This window comes from Zootoca vivipara, chromosome 15 (genome assembly GCF_965207765.1).
Source record: "Zootoca vivipara chromosome 15, rZooViv2.hap1.1, whole genome shotgun sequence".
Classification (NCBI taxonomy): domain Eukaryota; kingdom Metazoa; phylum Chordata; class Lepidosauria; order Squamata; family Lacertidae; genus Zootoca; species Zootoca vivipara.
This window is the reverse complement of record NC_142598.1, coordinates 36,428,021-36,444,975: the sequence shown is the minus strand read 5'-3', so window position 1 is coordinate 36,444,975 and position 16,955 is coordinate 36,428,021. Positions and strand designations below refer to the sequence as shown.

Sequence of the window (16,955 nt, the reverse complement as noted above, 5' to 3'; positions counted from 1 at the left end):
CTTCAAATTGCAGCACCAGCCACTTTATCCCTTTTTAGGGTTTCAAAATCACCTTCTTCCTGAAGCTGCTTTTATTTTACAAAAAGTTTGTGGGGTCCTATTAGGTATATGAAAGTCTTTAGGGTGAAGCTGTTCAACTAGGACCTTTGAGACCAGGGTTCAAATCCTCAGTCAGCTATGTAACTTCACTGGCTGACCTTGGGCCACTTATGCACTCTCACTCTAACCTACCTCACAGGGTTATTTTGAGGATAAAATGGGAAGGAGGACTGTCACCACCTCGAGCTCCTAGGAGGGAAGGTGGGATATAAATGTAACAAAAGATGTGTCTGCCATGTCATTTGGTTTCATTTAAATCTCAAGACCTCGGCCTGCTTATTGATAAGTAGATAGACTAGTTTTCTGTTCTGTGGAATAGCTGCATTCATTATTTTTTCTACCGATTCTGTTTTCGGTGTTAGATCCCTCCAGGAACATCAAGACCTGGTACACGTGGTGGATCCGTAGGTACTGGTGTGGTTTTGTCCTCCCAGATTAAGGTTGCAGACCGTCCAGTGACACAACAAGGGCTGAGTGGAATGAAAACTGGAATGAAAGGTATTTTAAGATATGAAGGCATACAAACATTGAATAAGTTAGTCTTGTGCCTGTGATTATAAGGGGAAACAGAGCAATACACTTTACAGTGGTTTTGGCCTCATAGAGACATAAAAATGTGTTGGAACTTAGGAAAGGGCAAACCAATGTTTTTAACGTAAGGGCAGAACTGAGCCAGCATCTGTAAAATCTCAGGTAGAACTTGGAAAGATGGAATAGCACCAAAAGCTTTGAACCTAGACAGGTCCTATACTATTCAGAGCATATGACATTACATCATGGATCATTTAAGAGAATACGTACATTACATTATTTACAGAGGATTTATTTATTTATTTAAGCCTCTCTCCGTCTCTTTATGATGATTTTATCACCTTGCATGAAAACAACCACTGGATTCTTTAGTAATACAATTGTTTCTCACTGTACTGTGGTGTCAGGTAACAATTTGACACTTGTTATTTGTTAGGTCCACAGAGACAAATTATGGATAAATCCTATTACCTGGGAGTGCTCAGGTATGTGAAAGTTATATGTCACCAGTGTTTGTGCTGTTTTTATATGATTGTGTCAAGAGCTACTGCCTTATTGGCTGTCTCATTGATCTTGCCTAGCTTGCAGTGCTTGGCAGGGATGAGAGAGGTTTCTTAGCTCATGCCTCCCTAGCAGTAGCTCTTCCTCCTTTCATAGTCCAGCTGGCCCATTTTTCCTGCACTTGGCACAGGTATAAAGGATTGGACTATGTTTTGTTTCATGCTTATCTTATCCCACTGCCTTCCCCACTGTTTGTCTGTACCAAATGCAGGCCTTTCCTTCCATTTCTTTCCTGTTTGCTAGAGTAGATACTTGTGACCAGTGTCCAACTGGCTTCCTTTGCTTTACTGCGAACCTCACTGCTTCCAGTCACCCAGCTGTGCTCCACAAAATTTGACTCGGAATCAGCATAGGGTTAAAAATACTTTTTGAAGTTGAGGCGAAAGAGATTTCTGTAGACCTTTTTACCTTCAGAAGTGCTCACCAAAGGAAAGGCCAGGTTACTTAGCAGATTAATGCAGTTGTACCTTGGATCCCGAACGCCCTGGAACTCGGACATTTTGGCTCCCGAACTCCGCACCCCCAGAAGTGCTTGTTACGGTTTGTGAATGTTCTTTTGGAACCCGGATGTCCGGCGGGGCTTCCTCAGCTTCTGATTGGCTGAAGGAGCTTCCTGCAGCCAATCAGAAGCCGCAATTTGGTTTTTGAATGTTTTGGAAGTCAAACGGACTTCCGGAACGGATTCCATTCAACTTCGAAAGTACGACTGTACTTAATTGGCAAGTTGTCAATAGCAGGTCAGGTGTAAACACAGATTCTAAAATATTAGGGTTGGCTTCAGCTAATGAGTCTGTCAGCAAAAGCCCACTCAAAGACTTCCACTTGTGCTTTGGGGTTCCCCCCTCCTCTCTTGTGCCCCGCACAAAAAATAGATCTATTGCAGAAAACAACCATACTAATCTCTATGTAGCATCTGAAGACTCATAAGTAAACTCCACCTTCATGAGTTGTGCTGCCTTGCAACTCATTTGCCTACCTAAAGGATAAAGTAGCATATGTAGTACAGTGGTACCTAGGGTTAAGAACTTAATTCATTCTGGAGGTCCGTTCTTAACCTGAAACTGTTCTTAACCTAAGGTTAAGAACTTTAACTAATGGGGCCTCCCGCTGCTGCCGTGCCGCTGCCGCATGATTTCTGTTCTCATCCTGAAGCAAAGTTCTTAACCCGAGGTACTATTTCTGGGTTAGCAGTGTCTGTAACCTGCAGCATCTGTAACCCGAGGTACCACTGTACACAGAACTTGCACTGGTCATCTTTAGTGTAGCCCTCTCGCCTTCTCACTCTCTTCCCAGAGTGGCCTTCCAGAAAAAAACCTAGATACTGACCAGGGTTTGAGCATAATGTGGGCCTATAGCAATGTATGGTATAAATTTAACTAGACCTCATTGGGTTGTACAGATTAAACCAGGCACCCTTTTTATTAATAGTTTTTGATTGGATTGAAGAAACAAAAACATTAATTGAAGAAACGAAAACAAATACAGTCATGCAATGCAAAGAAAATCCTCATTAATCAAGACATGTTCTCTGGGTACAAATGATGAGGCGGGGGGATGTCTAGTAGTCTGAGCAAATAGATTTGTATACAGAGTCCAGATATCAAGGAATTCCCCATCTTTCTCGTGTTTATGGAAGGTCACTATCTCATATGCTGCCAACTGAGTCATGTTCTCTGCCCACTGTAGGATTAGGGGAGTGGGCTTCTTCCAATACTGATGAACTAGACATTTATCCACCATAGGTGCCCTTAGAAGACTGTTAAATTGTCCCTCTGTCAGTTTCCAAAGGACTGGTACATAATTCAATAAAACACTGATATTTGCAAATCTGAAGAGGTGTCCAAAACCATATTTATGTGGCAGATGACCTCTGACCCAGAGACTGTTGCTTTAGAATAGGACTAAATTATACTTAACATAAGAACTATTTTTTCCTACAGGAGCAAAATAAATGAACTCACCACAGAAATGAACAAGCTTCAGAAAGAAATCGACATGTATAATCAGGAGAATTCTGTCTACCTATCATATGAAAAAAGGTGAGATAGATTGCACTTATTGTCATAGAATTGTAGAGTTGGAAGTGACCCTGAGGGTCTTTAAAAACTTTTGTGTTAATTAAAGTCAGTGGAATCATGTACACAAGTAAATTTGGATTGGAAACAGCAAGCTTGCAACTTACGTAGGGTTTACGTTCCAAGGATCGTGCCTAAAGTCAAAATTGCATATACAGTGGTACCTCGTTTTGAGTCCGCCTCATCAAGCGTCCATTTTGTCAAATGTCTGCGGCAAACCCGGAAGTACTGGAACAGGTTACTTACAGGTTTGCTGCTCGCGCATGCACAGAAGCACTAAATTGCACATGCACAGAAGCGCAAACCGCTCCATGTGCGTGCGCGGAGTGGCGCTTTGTCGTGCGTCCTTTTCGTCTAGCATCCAGGGCTCAAGAACAGATCCCAGTCGCAAAACAAGTACCAACTGTAGTCAAAACACATTGGGTTCAATGGCAGGTGGGATTGCCAAAGTCTTTTTTCCTGGATGTCCGCCCCTATTTATTTATTTATTTATTTATTTATTTATTTATTTATTTATTTGCCCAGCAGTTAAAGCTGCATGCATATAGCTTTAAATACATGTAAGTTGCAGACTTACTGTATGTTAAAACTTGAGACTTGCTTTGATTACATTTTATCACATAAGCTATGTTATATAGTAACCATTCTTTTCCTGTTCTCTTAGGGCAGAGTCTTTAGCTAGTGAGATCAAAGAGTTTCAAGGACAACTAGCTGATTACAATATGGTATGTTATTGTTTATATTACACACACACACACACACACATATATATATACACACACACACACACACACACACACACACACACTGAATCTAATTTTGAATTGCAATTGCATAGATAATTACCTATAGATAAATCAGTGGGAATAAAACTAGGAATTAATTGAGTTTCTGTGTTGTTTTAGCTGGTGGATAAACTTAATACCAATACCGATATGGAGGAAGTAATGAATGACTATAACGTGGTGAGTATTAACATTGTTTTATCACAGAATTAGCTTTGCCTGAATTGGTTGTTGGTCAACTTGGACTGCTGCTAACCAGTGATGTTCAATAGCTGCTGGAAAATGCTTGGGGGGGGGGTGGAATGATTGATTCTCAAGATGGGTGAAACTGCATATACTGTTGGGTAAAACACGTGTGTAGAATGACATTTTCAAAGTAGCATCTTAGTTAATAGAAGGAAATGTAAAAAGCCACAACTCTTCCAAACATAGAATAGAAAGGACGTATAGTTAAATGGTAGTTCAAACAGAACATAAGTGAAGTTGGGGTTTTTTACCAGTGAAATGAGTAGTTGATACCGGCACTAGCACATGGAAATTTTACTGATCAGCTGTTTGGGAGGGGAGCAAGAACTGGCTTTAAACCGCCACCGCCACCCTCCAGGAACCCCTTTTCGACAGATCATCTTATCAGTGAGATGCTTGCAATTTATCTGAAATTACTTGTGCTTGCAACTTCGTCTGTTTCAGTCAGCATCTGTAACTTCAAATTTGCCTTTGGCATACCTTGCTGTCTTTACCCCACAGTACCTGGCAAAGATTCCTGGGTTGTTTAATCCTCTGAAAATTGCTGTTGTGGTGTTCGGTGTTTTTAACTCTGCTGACTGCTTTTAAAGCGCTCTTTTACTTTGTAATGTTTTAATGTTATTGTTTTAAAGTTTGTTTTATTTTTTTGTTGGCTGCCCTGAGAACCTGTTAAAAGGTGGGATAGAAATCAAAGAAATAAAAATAAGTAAATTGATATTTGTGGAGAACTGTTACTTCATTCAGGTATGTCAAATGTGGGGAACCTTTAGCCCGCCATATGCTGCTACAACTCCTACGGTATCATCTCTCTTTACTGACAGTGCTACTGAGAGGCTAATGGGAGTTGTAGTTCAGTAACATCTGCAGCACCAAAGCTGCCCCTGAGCTATATAAACATTTTACCTATAGACACAGTCCAGCCATTATGCATGTAAATTAGTACAGACACATTTGAAACTGCCCTTAATTCTGATTTATGTTCCATTTCTCAAACATATTTTTAGGATCATGTTGTATTTCTTAAAAATCATTCTAAGACTGATCTATGGTATATAAGCTATAGTAGCAAATTCAGTTGAATGAAAGACGTTGGCTCTAGAAACGGGAAATTTATGTGCTGTAGATATAGCAGAGCTATTCTCATGCTGTTGGTGGCTGTGTCTTTTAATAGTTGAAGGCTCAAAATGACCGTGAAGCTCAGGGCATAGACATCATTTTTACAGAAAGACAAGCGTAAGTATGAATTTTAAAAACGAAACTGAAAAATAAACAAATGCATAGAAATGTTCTGTATTGTGTTATAATGCCATTCATAGACCCCTGACATTTGTCTGGTTATTGTACTCAAGCAGTAGCAGGTGTGTGCTGACCTTTCACACTTTAGATTTTTATTATTATTTATTGAAGTTATATGCCACCCTATACCTGGAGGTCTTGAGTCGGTTCACAGAAAAGATCAACATAAAAAGCACAATATATATAATCAAGTAAAAACATCATCCTCTGGAAACTACCATCCAAGTAGGACTAAAACCAGCGCAGAGTGATGTCACCCACTCCTAACGCAGACAGCCGCTCTAGAAGGGTACCCATGGTATCGACCTGTTTTTCTGATTATTTTTTTCCATTTAAAAGTGAAAAAAAAAACATTTTTATTTACAGTATTTTATTTATCTTATATCTGTCATAGTTGTGTAGTACAACAAAACTGAAACCCAGTTTCTGTTAATTAGAATTATTTTAATTACATATTTCTGGATGCTCAGACACAGAAGATGTTATTTCTTTTTCATTGATGGTCAGATTCTAAACTCCCAGGCATTCTAAACTCTTTAATGATTTGTGTAATGACTTCCTTAGCATGCCAGACCCTTGTTTTGCCTGTTTTTAAATATATAGTCGTACCTCGGAAGTCGAACAGAATTCGTTCCGGTAGTCCATTCAACTTCCAAAATGTTTGGAAAACAAGGTGCGGCTTCTGATTGGTTTCCAATTGTGCTGGCGTGCTGGAAACAATAGTGGAAGCTGCACCAGTCATTCGGCTTCGGAAAAAAGTTTGAAAACCGGAACACTCACTTCCGGTTTTTGATCATTTGGGAGACAGAATGTTCAACTCCCAAGGCGTTCGGGAGCCAAGGTACAACTATATAGGCTTATGTTTCTCTTTCAGGTACCCAAACAAAATGCCCTGATTTACATACAAAAAAAAACTTGATCCTCCAGCACCATTTCACTAATGTAGTGGTTTTCTGTAATGATGACAAGATTAAATAATGCATATTTTGATTAATCACAAGCAGCAACAGCTTGGTTTTTTAGCCCATTGCTTTATAGAGCTACAGATATAACAGCCCTTTGCACATATTTCAGAACAGGACAGAGAGATTCAGACTGCAACATTCATAGTAACTCTTCATGTATCAATATATTTGTCTTCAATAAATCCATCTTCTTCTGGAACAAATGTATGAAATTGTTCAAAAACCACAACCGATTCTTCTTCTTTGGTACCCGGTGTATGTGGGAATGTGCAGTTATGAGATGTGTAAGTTTCTTCAAACATCTCTGGTTCGTCTTCCTCCAAACGACTATGATTATAGCTAATCAAATAACGGTACCATACTGGGAATCTGATGACCATACCAATCAGCAATGAAATGCTGATAACAACAACCAGGACACCAATCAGAAAGGTCCAACTTTTGCCAGGACGATGAACATCCACACCTTAAAATAAATGAAACATCGTTTTAGTACTTTTCAGTATAAATACGATTTACAACTCTTACCCCATTTTTCCTCATAAGGTTACCTTTCAGAAGTTATCAAGTAACTTCTCTCTCTCCATAGAAAAATAAAGGGTTGGAGCTAGACTCCTTCCATTCACAGAAGTGAGTAAAATCCAGCAGAGGTTCCCACTCTGCAAATTGCCTGTTTCTGTGGGCTGAAGGTGCATAGGTGATTTTTGCAAAATCCCATCCCCACTGCAACCCCTGGTACTACCCCCTATACTGTTCCTCAAGGTTCCCTAACCTTCCATACCAGCTTTTCAGAGGTAAAAGGAGCTGAAGGGGGGAAAGACTATGCAAAAGACACTTTGCACTTCAATCCGCTGGAGAATCAAGTTTGTGGTTTTGCAATTCCCACACAATTCTGACACCAACACATCATCTTTAGAACATTTGACTATTAGCCTTTTAAAAGCAGTGCTTTAGTAAAGTTTGGCACTTGACTGAACATATTTCAGTAGTTACTCTGTTGAAGAGTTCTGAAGGCATCCATCGTTAACATAATCGTGGGAATTCAACTGGTACAGTTAAATGGACATTATGCCGTGTGCTTGGATCCCAGATACCTGCCTCATTCCAGGTCTAGTTATGTCTGTTTGTCTGTGACTAGTGACCCCAGATAGGCATATTCATCCAAATCATTGGAATAATTCATCAAGGTTAGTGAGGCCCTGAGCGAGTATCTTGAATTAGATCAGCAGAGGTCTAGCTGCACCGGAAACAAGTTTAACAAAAGAATTTGAACTTTGTGCTCCCAATGATGCATGATTATCTGGGTTAATCTGAGGTTTACCAATATGCATAAAAAACTAGAAAAGGCTATATTGCAATTATATATAGTCTGTTGTTGTTGTCGTCGTTTAGTCGTGTCCGACTCTCATAATAATAATAATTAGAATAATAATAATAATAATTTATACCCCGCCCATCTGGCTGAGTTTCCTCAGCCACTCTGGGCGGCTTCCAACAGAAAAATAAAATAATTGATTAAACATTAAACGCCTCCCTAAACAGGGCTGCCTTCAGATGTTTTCTAAATATCTAGTACAGTGGTACCTCGCAAGACTAATGCCTCGCGCAACGAAAAACTTGCAAGACGAAAGAGTTTTGCATTGCACGAGGGACTCGCAAGACGGCGAGGTTTTCTATGGCAACTGCTTCGTCTTGCGAAGCGCGGCCATAGAATGTAGCGCAGGAAGGCAGCAAAGGAAGATCAGCTGTCAGCGCGGGAAGCTGACAGCTGATCTTCCTTTGTCTTCTTCTCGCGCTACAGCTGGTTTCCCGGGGCTTGCCAGGGGGGAAGGAGCCGAAGCGCGGCGGTGCGGGGGCTGCCCCCGCCTGTCGTCACCGAGCCAAAGGGAAGACAGGAGGCGGCAGCCCCAGCAAGCAGCGCCGTGCTTCGGTTCCGTCCCCCTTGCTTTGGCAAGCCCCGGCAGGCAGAGCCCGCCGCGCTTCGGCACCGGGGGATGGAGCCGAAGCGTGGCGGTGCGGGGGCTGCCCCGCCTGTCTTCCCCGACAGCCTCAGCAAGCAGCGCCCGCCATGCTTCGGCTCCGTCGTCTTGCGAGGCACCACTGTAGCTGTTTTTCTCTTTGACATCTGATGGGAGGGCATTCCACAGGGCGGGCGCCACTACCAAGAAGGCATCATAACTTTCAGCATATTGCATGTTTTAAAAGACAATTCAAAAGCTTTTGGTAATACATCTAATATTATTATCAATATGTATGCTAAATATTCTAATTTATATGAGGATAGCATAGAGACTGGAGTCTATAAACCAAGCCAAGGACTGGCTCCTTGTTGAATTTTACTTAAAATGCACAGGCTGTGTGAATTCTTCCTGAGAAATGTAAAGGAAATGGTGGAGCTGCTCTTAACAATGTTTAAGGAAAAGAATGCACAGTTATAGGTTTGATAATAGTGGCAGAAGAGGAGGGGAGCAACCTTTACCAATTGCCTGTTGACCTTGCAGACCTTTGCACCCTATGAAAATCTGCTACAGAGAGTAGGGGGATCATGGGAAGACTACAGAACGGGTGGGGATTGGGCAAAAATGTTGTTCTTCCTTCCACCAGCAGGATCCCTCTGCTGGATCAAAAGCTATCCATGAATTAGCAGACAGCTAAATTTGGAATCAATACACATTTGCTTTAAATTCTGTATCAGTGCACTAAATGAACTTCAGTATTGTTTCTGAAATGCATGGCTTCTATAGCCATATGGGCGCTGCCAGTACCGTGTTTCTCATATTTTAAGGCATCCCCAAAAAATAAGCCATGACAGGATTTCTAAGGGTTGGTGAAAAATAAGACATACCCCGAAAATAAGCCATGTCGTGTAGCCCCGACCGAGCGAGAGGCGAAGGCGCGGGACACAGCAGGAGCTCCCTTCCTGCTTCCCCGAGCCGTCGCGCATCGGGGGACAGAGCCGAAGATCGGCGGGCGCTCCTTGCTGGGCTTGACAAGCCCGGCAAACAGCGCCCGCCGATCTTCGGACCTGTGCTGTGTGACAGGCAGGGGTGGGGGGAAGCGGAGATCGTTCTCCGCTCTCCCCCCACCCCCGCCTGTCACCAAAGATCGGCGGGCGCTCCTTGCTGGGCTTGACAAGCCCGGCAAACAGCGCCCGCCGATCTTCGGACCTGTCCTGTGTGACAGGCGGGGGTGGGGGGGAAGCGGAGATCGTTCTCCGCTCTCCCCCCACCCCCGCCTGTCACCGAAGATCGGCGGGCGCTGTTTGCTGGGCTTGACAAGCCCGGCAAACAGCGCCCGCCGATCTTCGGCCCTGTGCTGTGTGACAGGCGGGGGTGGGGGAGAAGCGGAGATCGTTCTCCGCTCTCCCCCCATCCCCGCCTGTCACCGAAGATCGGCGGGCGCTCCTAGCTGGGCTTGACAAGCCCGGCAAACAGCGCCCGCCGACCTGTGCTGTGTGACAGGCGGGGGTGGGGGGGGAAGCAGAGATCGTTCTCCGCTCTCCCCCCACCCCCGCCTGTCACCGAAGATCGGCGGGCGCTGTTTGCTGGGCTTGACAAGCCCGGCAAACAGCGCCCGCCGATCTTCGGCCCTGTGCTGTGTGACAGGCGGGGGTGGGGGAGAAGCGGAGATCGTTCTCCGCTCTCCGCCCACCCCCGCCTGTCACCGAAGATCGGCGGGCGCTCCTAGCTGGGCTTGACAAGCCCGGCAAACAGCGCCCGCCGACCTGTGCTGTGTGACAGGCGGGGGTGGGGGGGAAGCGGAGATCGTTCTCCGCTCTCCCCCCACCCCCGCCTGTCACCAAAGATCGGCGGGCGCTCCTTGCTGGGCTTGACAAGCCCGGCAAACAGCGCCCGCCGATCTTCGGACCTGTCCTGTGTGACAGGCGGGGGTGGGGGGGAAGCGGAGATCGTTCTCCGCTCTCCCCCCACCCCCGCCTGTCACCGAAGATCGGCGGGCGCTGTTTGCTGGGCTTGACAAGCCCGGCAAACAGCGCCCGCCGATCTTCGGCCCTGTGCTGTATGACAGGCGGGGGTGGGGGAGAAGCGGAGATCGTTCTCCGCTCTCCCCCCATCCCCGCCTGTCACCGAAGATCGGCGGGCGCTCCTAGCTGGGCTTGACAAGCCCGGCAAACAGCGCCCGCCGACCTGTGCTGTGTGACAGGCGGGGGTGGGGGGGAAGCAGAGATCGTTCTCCGCTCTCCCCCCACCCCCGCCTGTCACCGAAGATCGGCGGGCGCTGTTTGCTGGGCTTGACAAGCCCGGCAAACAGCGCCCGCCGATCTTCGGCCCTGTGCTGTGTGACAGGCGGGGGTGGGGGAGAAGCGGAGATCGTTCTCCGCTCTCCGCCCACCCCCGCCTGTCACCGAAGATCGGCGGGCGCTCCTAGCTGGGCTTGACAAGCCCGGCAAACAGCGCCCGCCGACCTGTGCTGTGTGACAGGCGGGGGTGGGGGGGAAGCGGAGATCGTTCTCCGCTCTCCCCCCACCCCCGCCTGTCACCGAAGATCGGCGGGCGCTCCTTGCTGGGCTTGACAAGCCCGGCAAACAGCGCCCGCCGATCTTCGGCCCTGTGCTGTGTGACAGGCGGGGGTGGGGGGGGAAGCGGAGATCGTTCTCCGCTCTCCCCCCACCCCCGCCTGTCACCGAAGATCGGCGGGCGCTCCTTGCTGGGCTTGACAAGCCCGGCAAACAGCGCCCGCCGACCTGTGCTGTGTGACAGGCGGGGGTGGGGGGGAAGCGGAGATCGTTCTCCGCTCTCCGCCCACCCCCGCCTGTCACCGAAGATCGGCGGGCGCTGTTTGCTGGGCTTGACAAGCCCGGCAAACAGCGCCCGCCGATCTTCGGACCTGTCCTGTGTGACAGGCGGGGGTGGGGGGGAAGCGGAGATCGTTCTCCGCTCTCCCCCCACCCCCGCCTGTCACCGAAGATCGGCGGGCGCTGTTTGCTGGGCTTGACAAGCCCGGCAAACAGCGCCCGCCGATCTTCGGACCTGTCCTGTGTGACAGGCGGGGGTGGGGGGAAGCGGAGATCGTGCTCCGCTCTCCCCCCACCCCCGCCTGTCACCAAAGATCGGCGGGCGCTGTTTGCTGGGCTTGACAAGCCCGGCAAACAGCGCCCGCCGACCTGTGCTGTGTGACAGGCGGGGGTGGGGGAGAAGCGGAGATCGTTCTCCGCTCTCCCCCCATCCCCGCCTGTCACCGAAGATCGGCGGGCGCTCCTAGCTGGGCTTGACAAGCCCGGCAAACAGCGCCCGCCGACCTGTGCTGTGTGACAGGCGGGGGTGGGGGGGAAGCGGAGATCGTTCTCCGCTCTCCGCCCACCCCCGCCTGTCACCGAAGATCGGCAGGCGCTGTTTGCTGGGCTTGACAAGCCCGGCAAACAGCGCCCGCTTGCACTTTATTAAAAAATAAGACATCCCTCAAAAATAAGCCATGTCGTGTTTTTTGGAAAAAAAAATTAATATAAGACATGACTTATAATATGAGAAACACGGTAAATTAAACTGAAATATACCTGACTTGCGCCATTTTCCATTTGTACCATTATATGGAGATAGACTATCATTTTTAGGATTAAGAGAAGTGAAAGATATGGTAGTTGCTTCAGTCTTCATCTCTCTTTTCTCACAGTTAGTGATAATTGCTGTCTTGACAGTATGGTTTTTCAGGCTGCTTGGAGACATACACACAGTACCGTTCTCGTTTTCTGTAAATATAAACATTTCAAAAAGATAAATGTTATTGACCCTAAGAACAACTTCATATAGTATAGTTTAGAACTTCCAAAGTAATCCATGAGACCATCTAGTGTGATAGGGTTGCCAGAGGCAAATATATTATTTCCAACAATTATTCATTCCATGAAAATATCCCTGAACATAAAATATATGAATATATTCAGTATTACCTATAATACTCTCAGGCAGGTTTGACTGCTATTCATCCATTTTATAGGAGTCTTAAGGCTGGGAGTAAGTTGCATTGAGAAGGCTGGCGGTTCGGATCCCCGCGATGGGGTGAGCGCCTGTTGCTCTGTCCCAGCCCCTGCCCACCTAGCAGTTTGAAAGCACGCCATTGCAAGTAGATAAATAGGTACCACTGTGGCAGGAAGGTAAATGCTGTTTCCGTGTGCTGCTCTGGTTTTGCCAGAAGCGGCTTAGTCATGCTGGCCACATGACCCGGAAAAACTGCGGAAGAACGCCGGCTCCCTTGGCCTGTAAAGCGAGATAAGCGCCACAACCCCAGAGTCGTCCGCAACTGGACCTAACAGTCAGGGTTACCTTTACCTTTTAAGTTGCATTGAACTCAGTGGGATTAATTCTTAGTAGGTGCATATAGGATTGCACTGTTATTTTATTTTATTTTTGAAACCACATTACTTAGCACATTTCTAGTTCATAGGGCAAACTCCTCTCTTTTCCTATACAAAATCTGTTGGATGAATAGGCAATTTTCAGACATGACCTTTTCAAATACCATCTTAATGTATGTGCTCAACATTTAGTTCATATTTTATCTTTTCAGTGTGCTTTTTATGGACAACTACTTTTAGGGTTTTTGACTCTCAGTCTAAAGGAATTCATATCTCAAAAAAAAAAAGATGTGAGGATAGCTAAATTCATACGTCAACGGAGTACAGTTAGTCCTCCTGAAATGGAAATCATGTAGATAAAAATTCAATAAATTTTTTGATACTTACCCATGGTTACTTTAGTGGTCTTCAGCCAACTCTGTAAACTAAGGAGGTCACATGAACAATTCCATGGATTTCCAATTAATGTGATTTCGGTTAAATTAAGGGATACTTTTGCATCAAAATATCTCATAAGGTTATTTTTTAGGTTTAGGACCTCCAAGCTATTTAGCAATGCAAACACACTGGAATCTAATTGCACAATTCTGTTATTCTGTAGGTGCAAAATATTTAGTTTATTTAAACCAGCAAATGCTGCCTGTTCAACTGTACTGATAGAATTATTGCTGACATCTAGAACTTCTAATTTTGAAAGTTTGTCAAAGGTAAAATTATGGAGGATAGAAATGGAATTGTTGCTTAGGTATAATTGTTTAATATTCATGTACTTTTGAAGATTTGTGGTATCACTTTCATTTAAAGTGATGCTGTTGTAACTGAGAACTAGTATAGAAACATTTTTGTCTAGGCTAGGAGGAACAGAAGTATAGTTTTTTGCTGCTTCATCACACTTAACCTGTTAAACAAAGAGAGAGAAAATGTTACAAATACAGATTGGGTAAGATTACCAGGATAAAACAGATAATATGTTCATAAAGCTCTCATATATAGGGTTATGAAAACTTTTCTAAAATATATTGATGTTATTGTTTGTTGTAAAGGAAAATTCTGCCCGGCTTATCTTCAGAAAGAAAACCAGAACAGGTGACATTGCAAAATACAATCCTATAACAACATTGAAAGTATGTTAATAATATAGAAACAAAAGCAGCAGCACAAAACAACTATACAGTATAACCATACAGCTGTTCAAATTTGTGGTCCTTCATATTAGAATCAGCTATATGAACAGTATGTGAAAGAAAATGACCATAAAAAGTAGTTCAGGCTGTAGGAAAACAGGCCTGCTCCTTTTTTGTTGAAATCTTGGAGCACAAATATAAAATGTTAGAGTTAAACTCTTTTCTACAATAGAATATTGAGCTTAGAAATCTGAAATACCAGGGCTGAATATAAATGCTTTGGCAGAGGGTTGTAGGGCTAAAGGGAACTTTTATAAAAGACCCATCTATTTCCCCACCCTGCTTATTGCAAGGCACATCACATACCATCTTACAATGACCAGAACAAAACTCCTGGAATATTTCTTCCTGGTGCTAAGAAGGGAGTACCATGAAATAACTACCGTATTTTGCAGGTGGTGAGAATCATAATATGATTGGTTAGGCACTGTATTTTGTGGGTTTTGGATCCTATATATTGTTGGCATCCGTCTGTCTCGAAAGTCAATGGAGTGCGCCTCCAGGGGTGAAGTCAAATCACCTCATTAGCAGCACCCAAGTGACCTCCCCAGGGCGCAAGCCTGGGCAGTGTGCATGGAAGTCCAGCACTGCTCAGACAACAAGACCTTGCTGGTGTGGTCCAAAGGAAATCATAGCAATACGTTTGTCACCAGCTTGGTGGCAGGAGTTGCTGGAAGGAAGTACCATCCAACCTTCTTAGGGACTGCCCTCCGTCCCACAAGGAAGCGGAGGTGCTATCATATATATGAATGTGATAATTTCTGCTACCCCACCCTAAAAGAGATAAAATAGCCTAAGGCTGCAGTCTTAAGTATGCATAGGAGTAAACCACATTGAACACAGTGTGGCTTTCTTCATAGAATACATGTAAAGGATCAAGCTGTTGACAGCTTTATAGGAAAAGTAGCCAAGTAGTAGTAGTTTGATTTGGTTATGAAGCTTACCATTTGAGAAGCAGCAACTGGGTGTAAAAAGAGAGCGGCAACCAGTGTCGGGAGCCAAGCAAGCTTCATATTCTGAACCTGTAGGTACACGTTATCACTTGAATAGTTTTGAAGCTCAATTTGTTGATGAAAAAGAAGTTCACAAAGAGCATCATAGTTGTGATTGCAAAGCCAAGTGAATCAACAGGATTTGTAGAACTGAGTAAAATATAGAAATGTAAACTATATATAGTTTGTGCTATGAAATCAGGCCTTTGTCATCTGTCAATGTTCAAGAAATTATTTCACCTAGTGTTCTTTTTTAAAAAATATTTTTAATTAAAATTTACAATTTAATATTCAACACATTTGTCATATAAAAGAAAATAGAATAAAACAAAATTCCCCCCACCCTGTGACTTCCCTCAACTTCTCCTTCTGGTTCTTTAACTATTTGCTACTTCTGCTTAAATTTTCTCTTATTTTTCATCTTTCAGCTGAATGCTCTTACATTCTTAGCATTTTTATACCAAATTTTCTTCCAGTTAGTTCTTACATTTAATTAGTTTCCATATTGTCGTTTCTTAACCTTTACTCTTATTTTCTTAATTGTGTTTTACTCAAACCCTGCTAGTGAGTCCATTTCTTTACAATATTTCTGTAAATACAGCATGAACGATTCCCAGTCTTGTTTGAAAGTCTCTGTTGACTTCGTCTATTTCACCTAGTGTTCTGATACTTTAAAAAACAACATAGCTGTGATCTGTTAAAGTGCTCTGTAGACATACAATAAATATTATTCAAGTACTGGAGTTCTTTCATCAGATGTCTTAAGGCCATAGCTGCCAAAGTTATCCCTTTTTTAAAGGGATTTTCCATTATGCTGAATAGGCTTCCTCGCGAGAAAAGGGAAAACTTGGCAGCTATGCTTAAGGCTACCGTTATAGCTATTACCAAATATTTAAGAAAAAAACTGCAACAGCTATACTTCAGGTACTTGAATCTTTCTTCCTGCCCATCCTCCCTCCAGAGCTCTGAAATCGCGCTACTGATCAAGGCTACACAAGATATGAGCCGTATCTATTCACTGGTGAGAACTGCTTGACCCTTCCCTATAGGGAAAAGTTTGCAAATCTCAAAAAGATAGAGAAAAGCACAGCCGGGAATATATAGAAACATTGGAGCACACAAACAAAGTAATATCAGTAACCCACACCAAAAAAAGTTGTAGTGTCTCTTTTGAAAACTTCCTCCTTTTAGTCCATATATATTTGTATTAAAATCAAGTAAAATTATTCAGGGATTCACATTTATTTCTGAAGTGTTCCATTAAAGACCCTCCGTTATTTAAGAAGAATAAAACGGGCAGCTTTCCTGTTTAAACTGAGGGGAAACATCTGAAAAATATTTTCCAAGCTTCCAAAGATGTCCGCTTGCAAAGCCATCGAGTTAATTCATACAGCTTTGAACCAATATAGTATTTAAACTCTAATCTTAATAGTTGGATTGTGAAACAATGTATTTTATTATACATTTGCTAATAAAACAAACATCTATACGTTTGATAATACTAGCAGTTTACCCAATCTCTTACCTTCTTATTTTTTCTCTGGAACATATACCTGTTTGCGTGTATCCTTGTGGATAAAAAAAGGAAGAGTACAATGTTAACTTCACTTGGCTTCAACCTTTGTACCCTATTAGCAAGCAGGTCGTTTAAAATAAGGAACTTCAGGATGCCTTTAGCAAAAGATTGACTTGGGTTCTTATGTGATTTAATGGGCTTGCAGCCAATGAGGAAGTTTTAGAATATGATCGGGTATCATGTTTATGACATGAAGTGAGGGAGAAAGAGCAAGTTTACCCACGGTTAGAGTTTCCAATAAAACAGGGTTGTATTGGAAACGGAGAGCCATGGGTTGAAGTTTATTTTTTAATGGGGTACAGTTACCAAACATCAGTCATTATGAATACATAAAG

General features: G+C 43.8%; 2 protein-coding genes across 8 annotated transcripts in view; one reads left to right on the top strand and one right to left on the bottom strand.

Moving 5' to 3' along the window:
* IFT74 (intraflagellar transport 74) overlaps positions 1-16,955 on the top strand; it is a 49,728-nt gene that overhangs the window by 2,147 nt on the left and 30,626 nt on the right. For all 5 annotated transcript variants that reach the window (XM_088658726.1, XM_035097473.3, XM_035097474.3 and 2 more), the window contains exons 3-8: positions 462-597; positions 1,067-1,115; positions 3,132-3,230; positions 3,931-3,991; positions 4,172-4,231; positions 5,469-5,530. In XM_088658726.1, the coding sequence (XP_088514852.1) occupies positions 462-597; positions 1,067-1,115; positions 3,132-3,230; positions 3,931-3,991; positions 4,172-4,231; positions 5,469-5,530 (467 nt within the window). The remainder of the gene's footprint in view (positions 1-461; positions 598-1,066; positions 1,116-3,131; positions 3,231-3,930; positions 3,992-4,171; positions 4,232-5,468; positions 5,531-16,955) is intronic.
* On the bottom strand, positions 5,650-16,685 carry LRRC19 (leucine rich repeat containing 19). 3 transcript variants are annotated; one of them, XM_035097475.3, is made up of 5 exons: positions 16,570-16,685; positions 14,997-15,074; positions 13,256-13,766; positions 12,071-12,262; positions 5,650-7,024 (listed from the first exon to the last, which is right to left on the bottom strand). In XM_035097475.3, exons 1-5 carry the CDS (start codon positions 16,591-16,593, stop codon positions 6,711-6,713), a joined length of 1,119 nt encoding a protein of 372 aa, XP_034953366.2. In that variant the 5' UTR covers positions 16,594-16,685; the 3' UTR covers positions 5,650-6,710. The 3 variants fall into 3 exon arrangements, with proteins under 3 accessions (XP_034953366.2, XP_060124707.1, XP_060124708.1); XM_060268724.2 differs by having other exon boundaries at positions 12,098-12,262; XM_060268725.2 differs by having other exon boundaries at positions 12,185-12,262; positions 16,570-16,684.